Source organism: Tamandua tetradactyla, chromosome 2 (assembly GCF_023851605.1).
Source record: "Tamandua tetradactyla isolate mTamTet1 chromosome 2, mTamTet1.pri, whole genome shotgun sequence".
NCBI classification, from domain to species: Eukaryota; Metazoa; Chordata; class Mammalia; order Pilosa; family Myrmecophagidae; genus Tamandua; species Tamandua tetradactyla.
Window position 1 is genome coordinate 27,756,482 of NC_135328.1, and position 17,260 is coordinate 27,773,741.

Below are 17,260 nucleotides of genomic sequence, written 5' to 3' on the forward strand. Positions count from 1 at the left end.
CAGTAATAAAAGTCTGGTTCTGGTATTAAAATGATGGAAGAAATTTTTAACCTTATTAAAGAATCGGGCACAAAATTGCTGTCAAAATGACCCAGACTTTTTCTAGACTCATCAAAAGGGAAAATAATCTCATTTTTCCCAAAGAAAGCAATGGAAAGTTCTTCTGAGAAACTGAAGGAAAATCGCGAGTTACACATCAAAACAACTGAAATGGCTTAGACACTGACAAAAACATTTCAACGAAAAGGAAGCAGCATTTGGAGAACAAAGAATCATTTATACTTCTGCATGCCATGTAACATGAACACTGCTCATCCATACCAAATGTGTAGGCCACGGTTTTAGAACTTCTTATCTGTTCCAGCTCTAACATTGCAAACCCTCTATCAGAAAACACATAGGCATGAAATAGTCCTTAACCTCATTGCAGTGACAGGGGGCTCAGCCCAGTTATAGCCAGAAGCACATGACCCAGTACAATATTACAAAATAACAGCTGCCAGGCTAGGAAGGCTTAGAATTTCAAAGGATAAATTTAACTTTTTTTTCTGCTTTAGCTCAAGGTGAAGAAGCCCAAGGGATTAAATGTGACAAAAGTTAGGGAGAACTATCAGCCATGTTACTTATATATAACGTTCTTTTCCAGGAACATACAACAATTTAGAAACACTATGTATTTGCTCTCACACTTTTGAGGTAGAAACTACAAAACATTTCCAATCAACACATGAGGAACTGAGGCACAAATCAATTGTGTGACTTATTCAAGATCATGGTATAACTCAGATCTGTAGCTGGGAATGAATGCTATAAATACCAGGAATATTCTCACAAAGTAGCACTAAATAAAAGAACACTAATTTTTTACAAAATGTTGCTATATTGGTAGATGCTTAAATATTTGTTAATGACTAAGATGTATCCACAGAAAAAAGTTAAAATGGAATTGCTCGGTATTTGCTGAGGTTTAGTGCACTGAGCAGTTCTCAGCATCACTCAGGTTGAGATGGAATTCGCAAGCTTCCCGGTGTTCACTTTCCTGGCCTCAAGGAAGCAAGAGGTGGGAGAAAACCAGCAATGAATGAAAAGCAGTCTTCTCTGCGGAACTCTCCTCACTGGGTCAGAGTCATTCTAGAAGGCTCAGTTTCCAGTGGATGCTTTTGTTGATCTTTGGTGGTATAAACAGCTCAGAATCTAAAAGTAAGAGAGGAAAGAAAGGGTAATTGTCACAGGTATACTCTCTCTTGTTACTGGGAGCTGAACTCTAAGCTAAACAAACAACGAGGTTTTACAGCTATATGAAGACTATCAGAGCCTGAGTTGATGCAACCTCACTGTCAAAGCAAACAGCCTGGAGGCCCTGTCCTAGAAGCAGGGAGTGCCTGTCAACTTCAGGCATGCGGGAGCACAGAAGGAAAACAAACGCTCCATGAATGATTCAAAGTGGAAGAATGTCTATATTTCAAAGGGGGTGTGTGTGTGGTAGTGACGGTGGCTACATGGCCAGATATATTTATCAAAACTCACCAAATTGGGGGTACGAGGGTAGTTCAGTGGTAGAAGTCTCGCCTGCCATGCAGGAGACCCAGGTTCGATTCCCAATCAATGCACTCCTCCCCCACCCCCCAAAAACTTAACAAATGGTACTGCAATAACAGGATAGCCACATGAAAAAAGAATGAAATGTGCCCCCCACCATACAGCACACCAAAAATAAATAAATAAATAAATAAAAACAACTCACCAAATTATGCTAACAGCTGTGCATTTCACCTCATTTTTAAAAAAAGTTAAAAAAAAAACAAATGCGGTGGCATGTAGGGACAATTCAGGAAGTAAAGTTAATGGACAGAATATATTTTACGATAAGAAAATTCTACAAACACCTGCACCAACAAAAATGTTGCTGTTTTTGTTGTTGTTTTTAAAGTAAGCGTGTGTGTTTGTGGGGGCGGGTTGAGGAAAACTGTTGCTGTAATCTCAAATTCCCAGGCACTCTTTCACTCTGAAGGTTCTGTGGAGCCTCTCATGTAATTAGGAATCAAATAAAGGAAGCAGGGATATGAGAAAATATGTATATGAGAGAATCTTCTTTTTCAGCATTACTTACAATAATTAAATTTCCAGCAGTACAATTGTACAAGGAGCCACAGACATTCAAAATTATTTTCAAAGAATATTTAACAGTGTGAGAAAAATGCTCAAGATAGAATGTTTTTAAAAAGCAAGACAAAATATCATGATCTTCATTCTATTTTAAATTCATGTATGCACATACATATCATATAAACAAAAGCATAAATACATAAAATAAAAATTTATCTATCATATGACTAGAAGAAAATTGTCACATAACACCTTTCTTGGAAGTGGCATTCTAAGTGATTTCTCTTTGACCTACTTTTCTGTAGGATCCAGATTTTCCCTACTAATCATGTCAGTTTTATAAATTATACAATTATCTCCTTCCTATCCCCCACCCCTCCTCACCCCCCTTCTTCCTCCCCCAAAATCCCTATATAGACAAAAAGACCACAGGAGGTTCTGGGTATTTAAGAACACTGATAATGGGAAAAGGTCACTTATATAAATTCATTGTCAACAAGGTTCATAATTTCACATCAAATAGTAAAAAATAGATTGAAATAAAACTTTATCTTGAAAAATTACTAAAAGAAAAAATAGGCATAACTACAACTGTATTTGATTTCTAGAATTAACTAAGAATATACCCCAAATATAGACTTTTGGAAGAGGTAATTATTTTGACAAATTGAAGGACAGCAGGACATGACCTCTGTCATCATGTTTGAATTTCACGGTACAAAAAGAGCCATTTTTTTTTTTTTTTTTTTTTTTTTTTTTTTTTTTTTAATCAGGAAGATTCTTTAATCGGGCTTAACACATAACTTGCATTCACAGGTCAGAAGTGGGAAGACTGTGGGTCACTCAGCTGTTTAATTGCATCCAGTCTCCAGCAAGTAGCACATGGCTTTACTTTTAAGTGCAACTTTTATGCCTCATGGAAGGAGGCAGGCCTAATTTCTCAAAGAACAAAGATAATGCATTTGGCATCACTTGAATGTCAAAGACACTGGTGTTTGGCTTAGCTGGGGAGGTGATGACACCTTTAAGTTTTCCAATTATATTCCTAAAACTTAAACTATGGACAACGATCACCTCCGGAATCCTATGGGAACTTCCATTTAAAACTGGTTTGCTTGGAGATTGTTTTCAGTTTTCTATTTTTGTCTTGACCTTTGAAAATAAAAAAAGACATCTCAAGGCAGGAAAAAATACCCCCTTTGAAAAGGAAGATTGGCTTACTTTAGGACGTGCCATGATCCAGCCATCTGGTAACAGAAGGCGGATTCAGGCGCCCAGGAACTTAGTCACGATGTTGACAATGTGGAGGTCTAGACGGCCCATGAGGAAGGGTCCAGCTCAGGTGACTGGCTGTGCCCACGCAGACTGAACATCAGGTGGCCGGTGCGGCCCACCAGGCAGGTGGGTGGTCACAGAAAAGAGGGAGACGAACGCGGCAGGTGCCCTGGTCCTGGAGGAGGACAGAGGCCATGTAGGAAAGACGCAGCACAGGGGAAGCTGGGCAGAGGGCAAGGACGCCTGCGGTGGGTCAGCAGGGCCATGCCGGCCATAAAGACCAAGGCTGCTGGGGATGAGGGGGGCCCAGATGGCCCAGCTATGGAAGGGGCGCGCCTCCGAGGCTGGGCTGTAGAAGGAAAGGGGCACTGACTCCTCTGATGTCCAAGAAAAGCAGAGGGGAAGCAAAGCCAGAACATGCGCTCACTTCAAGACTGGCGGGCTCCTTCCATTTCCCTTCATGTCCAGAGCTTCCTTCTCCCTTGCCCTGCCTCGTCATCCAGCTTCCTTCTGACTTTTGCCCTATCAATTATTTGTCCACAGGCTCTTCTCTTTGTTTCTATGCTGTTTTTTCTGTCTTCTTTCTGAATTAGAGAAGTTGTTGGTTTACAGAAAAATCCTGCAGAAGACACGGAGTTTCCCTCCAGCCCCCTCACATCTTCATACCCCAGTTTTCCTTATCATAGCACTGCATTAGTGTGGTGCTTTCTTACAATTGCTGAAACAGTATTATCATAATTATGCTATTAACTGCACTCTGTAGTTTGTATTGAGGTTCACTCTTTGCATGGTACAGTTCTGTGTTATTTAAAAAATTTTTATTTTGGTAATAAATGTATATAACCTACAATGTTGTATATAACCACATTCAAACATACAGCTCAGCGGTGTAAATTACATTCATGATGTGCCACCATCACCACCATCCACTGTCAAAATGCTTCTATCACCCCACACAGAAACTCTGTACCAATTAAACATTAGCGCTCCATTCCCTCTCCCCAAACCCCAGCCCATCGTAACTTGCAGTTGAGGCTCTAACTCTATGGATTTGAGTATTCTAATTATTTCATGTCAGTGACATCGTGCAGTATTTGTACTTTTTGTATAGCTTATTCTTTCAACACGGTGTCTTCAGGCTTCACAGTCATCAGAACTTCATCCCTTTTCATGGCTGAATAATATTCCCCTGCACATGTGCATTATATCCCATTTAACTGCTCACCTGTGGTTGGACACAGGGGTTGCTCCTGTCTATTGGCAATCGTGAACAGTGTTGCTATGGACATCGGCGTGCAGATATGTGCTCAAATCCCTGCTTTCAATTGTTTTGGGTAGAGACCTAGAAATGGGATTGCTGGGGAATATGGTAACTCTGTACTTAGCTTTCTCAGTTATTGCCAAGCTGCTTCACAACAGCGACAACATTTCCACCGACAAAGAACAAGGGTCCCTTTTTCTCCATATCTGCTCCAAAATGCATTATTTTCAATTTTTAAAAATTATACACATTCTAGTGGGTGTGAAATGGTACCTCATGTTCAGCATCTTTTCAGGTGTTTGTTGGCCTTTGTATATCATCATTGGAGAAGTGTCAGTTCAAGTCTTTTGCCCTTTTTAAATGGTGTTTTTTGACTTTTTGTTGTTTAGTTACAAATTTTCTTTGTATATTCTGGATATTCAACATTTATCAGATATGTGATATCCAAATATTTTCTCCTATTCTGTACATTATCTTTTTACTTTCATGATATTGTCCTTTGATGCACAAATGTTTGGACTTCAGATAAGTCTCCAATTGTCTATTTTTCTTTGGTTGCTCATGCTTTTTTTGTAAATTTTAAGAAACCATCACTTAAAACAAGGTCCTGAAGATACCCTCCTAGGTTTCCTTCCAGGGGTTTTACAGCTCTGGTTCTGAAATTTAGCTCTTTCAGTTAATTTTTTTTATAAGATGTGAGGTAGGGGTCCACTTTCGATACTTTGAATATAGATATTCAGTCTTTCCAACACTATTGTTTCTCCTATGAATAGAATTGGCACCCTTGTCAAAAATCAATTGGTCGTTGATGTGGGGGTTTATTTCTGGACAATCTATTGGATTACATTGGTTTGTAAGTCTCTCCTTGTGCCAATACCATGTGTTTTGATTACTATAATTTTGTAATAAGTTTTAAAATCAGGAAAAGTCAGTCTTCCAACTTCATCCTTCCTTTTCAAGGTTCTCTGGCTGCTCTGAACCCCTTACACTTCCACGTAAATGTGATGTTTGGCTTTGCTATTACTACAAAGAAGGCTGTTAAAATTTTGATAAGGATTGCATTAAATCTGTAAATCATTTTGGGTAGAATAGACATCTTAACAATATTTCATCTTCCAATCTGTGAAGACAGGATAGCTTTATGTTTATTGAGGTCTTCTTTTATTTCTTCCAGCAATGGTTGTTCCTGGGAAGCCTCTTTCCCTCATGTACCTTCTGAGGGACGCACAGTCCCACAGGATAAAAAAGAGCCATTTTTACACCAATACTTTGGGTTTTATCAATCTTTCCATGGACCTTACCTCTCAACCATTCTTTTTTTATTTTTAAATTTAAATTTCATATAATTTTCACATCATATTTTTATTTTTTCAACCACTTAAAAATATAAAACTATCTTAGTTCATGAATTGTACAAAAACAAATGATAGAACGAGCCAGTTTGGGGCCATTCAGAACACCCCAAGGGAGGGCAGGACTGCATCATGCCAGCGGCAAGGAACATGCAGAACTGGACAGGACAACAGTACAAGCTGAGCAATCACCAAACGGTCTCAAGTCTAAGGTGAAATTTCAGCATCTCAGAAATAAGTGTTATGTCTCAGCACTGATATCAAAAGAAGCGTGCTGACCTCCAGGAAGAAGGGAAGACAGGGACAGCAGTCACTCTCTGGATGTGAGTCTGGCTGGGACCTAGCCACAGAGCTATTCAAGTTCAGTTTAATCCGACTTACCAAAGGCTCCTTTAAATGCCATCAACATGCTAACTCTTTAGTGCAGCAGTCATATGAAAAAATGTCAGAGTGTTGCCTGTTACATGGTAGAAAATGTAAACAACAGCAGTAAAAACTGCCAATATATCACTACCTTTTCAAAGAACAGGTTGTTATATTTGATCTACTCAAAGGATGACACTGATCTATCAAAAGTTTCTAGCTAACTTTCAGAACAAAGCCTTACAGGGTAGCTTCCAGGCATATGTAATTTAATAGAGAACCACCTCCCCCCACAAACAAAAAAATATTTCATGCATAATTAAACAGGAAATGCAAATAAAGTGTTATATTCTTTGGATCTGCCTTCAAATTATACTGTCAATCCAAAAGATGATAAAAAGGTTCATCTCATAAGAAAGCATTATGAAAACATCCCCAAAATGCAATACATAACTGCAAATAGCAAATGATGCTTCAGATGAACTTTTAGAATCTGTATGTAAATGCAGACTGTTTATAGACTCAAACTTTAACTGTGATGCATGTGTATGGACAAATTATGCCACTATCAGTAAAATTTTTCAAAAGAATATGCTTAATGTCATGTTGCATTTCCCCCCTTCCCCATTCCTATCACTAGAGGCATTAAACTGATATTTTCTAAAGACGAAATCTTAAGAGTTAAGGGAAAATTATAGTTAATATCCATATCTCTTTATACTCATGACCTTCCCAACACTTAGAGAAAAGAATTCTTTCTGCTCAATACTGTAATAATTCGTAGGGAAAAAAATACTAACCAAGAACAGGAGCTGCAGTTTTCTGTTGTTGATAGGAGGTCATGATACTGTTTGCGGTTGAATTGGGACCTAGAGTCTACGTAGAAAATACAGAGTATATTAGCAAAAATTATCTTATATTTCTGATGATGCAAATTCCAAAGGCCAAATCTCTACCACCAATAAGCAGCCCACCATTTTTAGTGATATGGAATCACAGTAATCCCCTGTGGGCACACACCAAACGCTGTCTGTCTGCCCTCACTCAACCCCGCATGCTGCCACCTGGTGAAAACTCCCAGAAGCAATGCCGTGTGCTTTTCAAAGCACTTCCAAGTGACTGACAGTCTCCTGAACATAGACCATTACCACATTTTATCAGAACAAAAACAATTTTGCTGGCCATTTTCCCTGGAAGATTCATAAAGTTAGCATCTTAGAAGTCAATGTGACCCGAACAGAAGAGGGTAGGGAAGGGCAAGGAGGAGGCATTACAGAGTGTTAGCTTCAAAAACACCACACATTGTGAAGAAACGATGACCACATTTCTCCTAGGAATCACCTATTAGAGTAAATTCAGTACCTGTAGGGTACCGATTCTTAGTTACTTTCATTTGTATGGTTTGTAAAGTGCGTTTATATTCAAAGCAGTCCAATCAAGTGTATGGGGGAAGTATTATTTCTATTTTCAGCTAAAGAAACCAAGACTCAGTAAGAGTACATGTGTTCCTAACCAGTGAGCTGCTTATTACCCTACCCTCTCTCAGCTTCAAACCCACTCTTCTATACACTGCCTGTGATGCTGGGGCCTGAAGACTGAAGCACATTCCTCCTTTATCCACTGCCTCTTTGTGCTCTGCCAATAGGGGTGCAGGAGGAGAATGTGCAACAGGAGAATGCAAAGCTGACCAATAGCAGCTCATTGCCCTGGCAGCAGCTGTTCATTCCCGTTTCCATTTATTTCTATATATTCAGAGCTGGCCTTATGATGCCCCGTCAGAAACATCAGCACCAACTGGCTGGCTGCTGCTACTCCCTTCCAGAGTTTCAATAGTGATATCTACAAGGCCCCACCTCCAAGCTTCTAAATTCTATAATCCCAAACTCTCCCCTTTGTTCTAAACCTAGGGGTAGAAGCTGTTTCTTACAGTTCCTATCTCCGTTCCTCCTCTGAGTCCCCTTTTGCCTTTTTAGTCTTCAATACTTGGTTAATTAACCAATTCAATTCATTAAATTCTCTCTGATAAAATAATTGGTGTGGTTTTTGTGTTCCTGATTGGACCCTGACTGATACACACCAGTTTTTCTGAATCCAAATCAACACTCTTAACAACAGACCCGAGGTATGAGAGGCTGCCCAGAGGTGAAAAAATAAAGATGATAATTGTGCTCGTTTGAAATGATGTATGTACCTTAGAAAAGCCATGTTTTAATCCTAATACCATTTTGTAAAGGCAGCCATTTCTTCTAATCCCTATTCAACGCTGCATGCTTGAAACTGTGATTAGATCATCTCCCCGGAGATATGATTAAATCAAGAGTGGTTGTTAAGCTGGATTAGGTGATGACATGTCTCCACCCCATTTGGGTGGGTACTGATTAGTTTCTGAAGTCCTATAAAAGAGGAAACATTTTGGAGAATGAAAGAGATTCATAGAGAGCAGAGCAGAATGACATAGTCACAAGAAGCAGAGTCCAACAGCCAGCGACCTTTGGAGATGAAGAAGGAAAATGCCTCCCGGGGAGCTTCATGAAACAGGAAGCCAGGAGAAGCTAGCAGATGACACCATGCTCACCATGTGCCTTTCCAGATGAGAGAAGAACCCTGACCGTGTTCATCATGTACCTTTCCAGATGAGAAAGAAACTCTGGCTGTGTTTGCCATGTGCCCTTCCACTTGAGAAAGAAACCCTGAACTTCATCAGCCTTCTTGAACCAAGGTATCTTTCCCTGGATGCCTTAGATTGGACATTTCTATAGACTTGCTTTAATTGGGACATTTTCCTGGCCTTAGAACTGTAAACTATCAACTTTTAAATTCTTCTTTTTAAAAGCCATTCTGTTTCTGGTATATTGCATTCCAGCAGCTAGCAAACTAGAACAATAATGCACTAGAATTCTTGATGGGAAAGCAAGAGTGAATTCAGCCTTAGCAAAATTAGCAAAGCTTGCTACAAAGCAGAAGAAATAACAAGTCAAATTTTTCATAAAATAAAAGGAAAACAATTGTCTGGGATTCCTTTAAAGAACTCTGACCCCATCCACAAGTTCTGACAGGCTGACTTTGGTCCCAGCTCTCCCAGGGACCTCCCTGAAGGTCTAGGTCAACCAACTGACTCTCCCTTCTTCTCCACGGCAACTGCCTATCTGGAAAGGTGAGCTAATTGCCCACTCAATCTACTCCAAGGTTATAGTTCAGTCAAATACAAAATCTTCTGAGAATTTAAACATAAACCTAAGACAATTTAACCATGGCATATTCAACTTTAAGAACAGAAGTCTTTGTTTTGACTCTAAATGGACTGTGTGAATATAACAACCTGTGAAAATGATAAACAAATGCACACTCTGTCTTTGAGAAAACTTACAGGTGTGGTTGAATTTTGTTGGACAGTGCGAGTCCAAATTTCTGGAATGGACCTTTCCATCAGTTGTAGAGTGTCTTCAAAGGCCTTCTGTAATTCTCTTGCTTGCTCATCAAACTCAAAGAGAAACAGTACCTTTAAAATCTGGTGTATCTCATCTACAAAGAAGAAATGTGAGACTAATAGGTTGTGTCCCAACTCCACTGCTAAAATCAAACCACAGTTTCTCTCACAAGCAAAAATATCTAACATCGCACCCTGGCTGGCATCTCCCATATTTTCTTTCTTCCCAAATGCTGGAATAATCTACCACAAAAAGAAAAACACACACACTAGGGCCCAAGCAGGAAACATTATTCTCGCTTAAGTGCTAATCTTTCCCACATCAGTAAGCTGGGCTGCAGAGAGAGGAAGGCTTCTAAATTATGAGCTAAGAAGGGCTGTCTAAGGAATGTGCCCTGAAATGACCCTTCCTGCCAAAAGTTTTCTGTCACTCCTCAAGGTGGGAAATTGCATTGTAATTCTCTACTGACCTGGCCTATCTAACAATGCCCATTTACTAATTTTTTGTGGGCAAGAATCATTGTCAGGTTTGAGAGTGTACCTTTCAATTTTTCAATGCTCTGTATCACTTCATTTAAAGCCTCCAAAAGGGCCAGATCCTCCAGAGGACTCCCTTCTTTGAGACTGTGCTTCTTCCGCTCGGCTTTGCGACGATTCTTAGATGATCGCCTGATAGAAAACAGAGAAATGTTTAAAAAGAGGCCTCCTTGTACAGAATAGACTAAAATGAATGGGCCTGTTGGCCACCTCCTTTCTGGTATTTACATTTGGGGGAAATGCTAGTAAAGCCATACACAAAATAAAATGGGAGAAACAAATCTTATAGGCATGAAATGTCATGTCTTGCCTTAAAAACTAAATCCCAGTTTCTTTCCTGCCTCAGAGACCTTTAATTATACCATTTGCTTTATCTGGGCCTCTCCCTCCCTACCTCTTTTTTTTTTGTTTTTTTTCCCTCCCTATTTCTTGTTTGTTTTTTTCCCCTCCCTAACTCCTAAAAGCATAATTCTAGTTGCCTTTCCTGCAAAGTTTCTGATTGTCCCACACAACCTCACAGATCTCTATTCTGAATTCTTAAAGCATAATCCAGTTTAAATATACAATACTGGATTGTTTCTACGTCTCCTGAGTAAGACTATAATGTCTTATGATATGGTACCAGCCACCATACCTAGCATATGGGTATTCAAAAATACTGGCCACTGCTACACTGGTTTTAAGTGTGACAATTTATTTTATCTTTATAATCTCTTCCAATTCTGGTTCTAAATTGAAGAACAATGAAATCTTTTTCATTATACTCTTTTCATTTTCACAGTGCCTACACATTATACTTATTCAACACTATAATAAAATTAGCTTTTATATCAAATGAGTACCAGTACAGGTGCCTCGTAGGCACTAGCCAAGCGTGAGGGCCATGAAGACAGAGCTGAAAGCATTCTGATACCGAGTACAACCTTTCAGAACTGCCAGGCAGGTCCTGGCACAGCTCCCACACAGCCCTGAAGAATGTCCTTCCCACCCCCGCCCCTGCTGCACTGTCCTGGTGGGAAACCAACCCACTGCTCACACTTTCCCACCTCCCCAAGAGCTGGTCAATGTGCTGAATAACATGATACATACGCTGATATCCTGGAATTACTGTGGGAATATCTGCCACTTCGGTCACTAGCGCTCAAGACACTGCTAGTGTCAGAGAAAAGGTCTGACTCTAGACCAAGGCGAACTTCATTGTCTAGAAAAGAAGAACCAGATGCAGAATGAAAAACCTCCCTGCTAAAGAGGTTTGTCTTCAGCAGAGTAAATGGGCTACACAACCAGGTCCTATCTCAGGACAGATGAAAATTATTATAAAGATGATCTCAAAATGAAATGAGAGCATATTAAATACAATTACGATTACTGCACAATAGCGGTTTCCAACCTTTTTTTTTCTTTTGCAAAGCTAAGGAACCTCTGGAGATGAGAAAATTCATTTTGTAAAGCATGGAAGTCGCTGGCAGTTCTGGTGGGGTGGGTGGGGGGAATGGTGGACAGAGCCCTTTCCGCTGTTGCTCAGCCCTGGAGGCCCCCAAAGCCCTCACCCACACAAACACAGACATACAAAGACCCTAAAGGGTTCAGAGAGGCCTCAGACTTTCCCACGGCACAGCAGAATCACAGGAGGGGCACCAAGCAGCTAAGACAAAGTGTGAATGTGTGCCTCTGTAAACATCAGTGGTCTTCATGCAGACACTCACCCAGATTCATCTGCTGGGCTTGCTCCTTGAGCTCTCGAACCACCAGTAAACGTTTCTTATGACGGTTGAACATGGCTGTCTGGGAGTCCAGAAATGCCATATAATTTTTTTGGGCTGGGGCAGGGGAAGAAAGGAAAATAATTTGAATATGATGTTTAAGCAAAGAGAAAAAACTGTGGGGTGGGGTGAAGGTGATTGGAATTTAATTTAAAAAACCCAGGTTCCGAGGCTTTCCAAGCAATAGTTTTTTTTTTTTTTTAAATATGCATTAATCGACAGTGTTAGGAGAATGAGATTGGGATTCCAGATCTTAAGAGTGCACGAACATCATCCCAGAATGCTGTTAAATTTCTAAAATCACTTGTACAAACATTTAGTATTAAATCTAGGAGAGGACTGGCGAATAAAAGTGCACAGAGAGCTGTTAATAAAAATAGTGGGAAAGACTTCACTTAAATGCTTCTGTTGAAACACACATGAAAAGACCCATGGATGTTAAACAAATGTATCACTGATTTGTTACAATGACTATCCAAGGCAAATCACACAAGACATTAATGGCACCAGTAAATATATGAAAAAAGCCATTATCCAAAGACATATTTAATTAATATGTATTAAGCCTATGCAAAGGAATTATCAGCATTTTTTTAGGTTCTCATTGGTGGAAAAATTAAGAACTACCTAATACGGACTGTTAAAAGTACCAGGAAGGTTGCTTTCAATATCCAGTTTGGGGCACCTAATGTGAATGATACAGAAAGAACTTCCTCTTCCTAGAGTTTTAATTAGAATGGGAGTGGAAGAGAGGAAGGGTAAGAGTGTAAATGCATGTTACTGTGGCAAAGGCCTGACATCACTTTTAGGTAGGCCATGCTCAAACGCAGAACTTAAAATCAACCCTCACTACCTAAAATTTCTGTACAGCACATGAACGTCCTTGTTTCCCACTTTGCTTTTATGGGGACACAATGACCAATGAAAGATTCTAGAACTGGTAACACTCATCTGTTTTCTAGAGGACATTAACTCCATTCGCAAAAGGTTCTTTTTTCTTTTAATTTTTTATTTTGAAAAATTTCAAAACTACATAAAAGTTGCAACAATTCAAATACATAATTTCACTTAGATTTATCAATTGTTTAAATTCTGTCATATCTGATTTCTCCCTGTTTCTCTACACATACACACACACATTACTATTTTTGTGGAACCTTTTGAAAGGAAGTTGCAGATATGATCCTTTATCCCTCAATACGTCAGCATATTTGTTTTAGGAATAAGGATACTATTTTACATAACCATAATACAATTAATTAAATTGATACAGTATTATCTAATGTACGGATCATATTCCTATTTACCAACATACAAAGATTCTTTAAACATCTTATCACAGGTCTGTTACAGTGAAATATTTTATGTGCTATCATTTAGTAGTTTAGCATATTAAAAAATTCTGGTTAAACTTAAATATTATGCCCAGTGGGGGGTTTTGATGTCCTCTGCATAAAAGCACATTACTAAAAGATGTAGTAACAGAGGGAGTACTCACTATTACCATCTTTATAGTTTCAAATGAAGAATTCCAACTAAAATGTATTCTTACCTTCTAGAATGGAAGGCTTTATGTTGGTTTCTATGATATCCAGTCTGTTATATTTGTATACCTTAAAGTGAAAATACAGTTATCTTAGGCAGAAAAACTTCTAGTCACTGGCTGGTTAAGATGCTTGGGGAGCAATATAAACCTTTCCGGGGTGACCAGGCTATTTCCCAGAGGAACAAGCCCCCTACAAGGAAGCCAAATGAAATTCAGCTCATTTCCGTAAACAACAGTAACACTTCACATTTGGAAACACTTCACAGACTAATTTCCAACACTATCAAAAATAAATTTTTAAAAATGGGTTTAAAGACACCCCTTATCCTTAGACCAGGGCCCTGAACTACATCTACTTAATTTTCTAGCCTCAAAAGAAAAGGGATTCCAGGGTGGGCGACAGTAGTGCAGTGGCAGAGTTCTCACCTGCCATGCCAGAGACCCAGGTTCAATTTCTGGTGTCTGCCCATGCAAAAATAATAATAATAATAATAATAATAATAATAACAATAATAATAATAATAAAGACAAGAAAAGGGATTCCAGCTGACCTTGTTTCCCTTGTTCTAAACATCAAACAAAAGGAGGATTTAAAAAAAACCCTTACCATTCTCAGAGCTTCCTCCCAGGCAGTTCCTTCTAACAGTAAGAGCACAGCTTCTTCATAATCCTGACAAGGGGACATTAAGGAAGATAACAGTTTAATGCAGCATTGGTGTCAGATGCACCATAACAAACTGCAAAGTTGCCTACAGAGTTGTCTCTTTCTAACTTTCTAGCTTTAGCCTTACAGTCCCAGTTCTTAGCATAATGCCTGGCCTAGAGCCCATGTGCAGAAGACAGAGGAGTGTGTACTCTGGAAATGATGACAAAACACATTTTTGTATATCTCTACATCTTTGGATCTCAAAACCATCTAAGAGGTCTGCTAGAAATGCCCATTTCCCCAGCTTTACCACCAAGTTTGATGCAGCAGGTTTAGGTAGGTTCCAGAATTATTTACAAGACGACAAACTGAAAAATAGTAATCTAGAATAGCAATCTTCTAGGCTTATTATTTTTTTCTAATCTTTATTTTTCTCCAACTTTTTACTTTGAAAACTTTCGAACCTACAATAAACTGATATATAATGCACAACTGTATATTCTACTTTTGAATATCTTCAAATGTTTTTGATTCTGCATCCTTACTAGTGAAAATATTTTGAACATGCACCCCAATATATAATTACTTACAATTACATTCATGTACGTATTAACATATTACGCACCACATTAAGCATATAAACCTTGACACATTTTAAAAGGATGAAAGATACAGGACAACTGGCTGAGTTACCTAAAATAGCCACTTTCATAAAAAAGATGCGGAGAGGGGTACATATCACAGGAAAAGAGATTTATGCGGAGACCCAGATTCAATTCCCGGACCATGCACCCGTGACCCCCCCCCCCCCAAATTCCATATTTCCAGCTTTCTTTTTTTTTTTTTTTTTTTTTTTTTTTTTTTTTTTTTTTTTAAAGGAAAGACAGAGAGAAGGAAGGAAGGATAGAAGGAAGGAAGGAAGGAAGAAAGGGAAACATTTTTAAACATTTTCTTGTTTTATTGTATTCTGTTTCTCCGGTTTTGTTACATGGGCTGGGGCCGGGAATCGAACCGAGGTCCTCCGGCATAGCAGGCAAGCACTTTGCCCGCTGAGCCACCGCGGCCCGCCCATTTCCAGCTTTCTTAAAAAACAAAGATATAGTAAAAAGATAAGCGATTGAGCAGTTTCCCTTGGGTCTATACGCAGGCAGCAGTTTATCATAATCTCTCATACATGGTCGACTCATTAATACCCTGGCAACCCCTGTGTAAACCTTACAAAAAAAAAAAGGAAGAAGAAGAAAGAAAAGCATATCTTTAGCTTCCCATGTTCTATCTTATTTGATCTAAGTTTCTCAAATTCCCTCCATATTTAAAGTCCAGTACTATTTACAGGAATAAAAAGAAATGCATCACCTAACAAAATAAAATTCATAATGTCCAGCATCTAATAAAAAAATTACCTGGTATGCAAAGATGTAGGAAAAATCAAACAAAAGAATCAAAGCCAGAAATGGCAAAGAAGATGGAATTAGCAGTCAAGAACAGCAAAAGAGCTATAACTATGGCACATATGTTCATTCAAGAGGGTAGAGGAAACATATTCATGAAGAACAGAGAAATAAAAGATTTTTTAAAAATAGGGAGCTTTTAGCAACTAAAAACACAAAATCTGAAATGAAAAATACATTATTAGAGGAGAAAAGATTAGAGAACACAGAAGAAAAGATCCAAGAAATGGAAGAAACAACAACAGAAACTAAACAAAATGAAGAACAGAGAGGGGAAAAAAAGCATCAGTGACCTCTGGGACAACATGAATGGTCTAATAAGCATATAGTTAAAATTCCAGAGGGAAAGGAGGAGGAACAGGGAAAAAATAATTTTAAGAAATAATGGCCAAAAATGTTCTGAATTTGATGAAAACTACGAATCAAGAGATAGAAGGATGTGAATAAAACCAATCAAAATAAAAATAAAGAAACCCAGAGTAGAGCACATCATAACCACACTACTCAGTAATACATGGAAAATGTTAAAACACAGCAAAAAAGACATAGCACAATTGTTTTTTTATGGTAACTTTGCTGGGTACAGAATTTCAGGCTGACAAGTTTTTCCTTTCAGTACTTTAATTTTCCATTCTTTTCTACCATGTATAACAGTTTCAGTGAGAAGTCTGCTGTCATTTCTCTTTTTGTAAAAGACAGAGATTGTCAAATTGGATAAAAAAGAACCAACTATATGTGGCCAATAACACCCCAAACCTAAAAACTACAGATAAATTACAAAAGTAAAACGACAGAAAAAGGATATGCCATAAAAGGACTAATCAAAAGAAGGATGGGATGGCTATATTAATAATAAAGTGGACTTCAGAATAAGAAACATTAACAGAGAGAGGAAATAACAGGGATATTTCATAATGAATTCATCTAGGACATAATCATAATTATATACATGCTGCGTAACACAACTTTAAAATACACAAAGCGAACACTGGTACACTGAAAGGAGAAACAGGCAAATACACTACCGCAGTTGGAGATTTCCACAGTCTTCCTCTCCTGGTAAATGATGGAGCAAATAATCAGAAAATCCACAAGGATAGAGAAAACTAGTAAAGCAAAATCAGCCAACTTAAGGTATGTGACATATGGAGAGCAACGCATCCAATAACAGACAACATATCCTTTTCAAGTGCAAACACAACATCCTCTAAATAGACCATATTCTGGTCCATACAACAAGAGAACTAAAACTAATCACAGTAGAATTAAACTAGAAATCAATGATAGAAAGATGGCTGGAAAAATTTCCAAATATTTGCGAATTAAATAACACACTTCTAAATAACCCATGGGTCAATGAAGAGATCACATGGAAAATTAGAAAATGAAGATATAACATGTCAAAATATGTGGGATGCAGCTAAATCAATACTTGGGGGAAATTTATGGCATCATATCCTTAAATTGCAAAGGAAGAAAGAACTTAAATCAATGATTTAAGCCTTCATCTTAAGAAAGTAGAAAAAAAGAAAA

The 17,260-nt window shown here is 38.5% G+C and overlaps 1 protein-coding gene across 2 annotated transcripts in view; it reads right to left on the reverse strand.

The window, feature by feature from the left end:
- Window positions 1-256: 256 nt before the first annotated feature.
- The window catches only part of ELP1 (elongator acetyltransferase complex subunit 1), a 75,972-nt gene continuing 58,968 nt past the window's right edge, over window positions 257-17,260 (reverse strand). For both annotated transcript variants that reach the window (XM_077141326.1, XM_077141334.1), the window contains 8 exons: window positions 14,238-14,300; window positions 13,637-13,697; window positions 12,028-12,141; window positions 11,411-11,522; window positions 10,326-10,453; window positions 9,725-9,879; window positions 7,158-7,233; window positions 257-1,194 (listed from right to left, as the gene is read on the reverse strand). In XM_077141326.1, coding sequence (XP_076997441.1) covers window positions 1,127-1,194; window positions 7,158-7,233; window positions 9,725-9,879; window positions 10,326-10,453; window positions 11,411-11,522; window positions 12,028-12,141; window positions 13,637-13,697; window positions 14,238-14,300 — 777 coding nt within the window. In that variant the 3' untranslated portion in view covers window positions 257-1,126. The remainder of the gene's footprint in view (window positions 1,195-7,157; window positions 7,234-9,724; window positions 9,880-10,325; window positions 10,454-11,410; window positions 11,523-12,027; window positions 12,142-13,636; window positions 13,698-14,237; window positions 14,301-17,260) is intronic.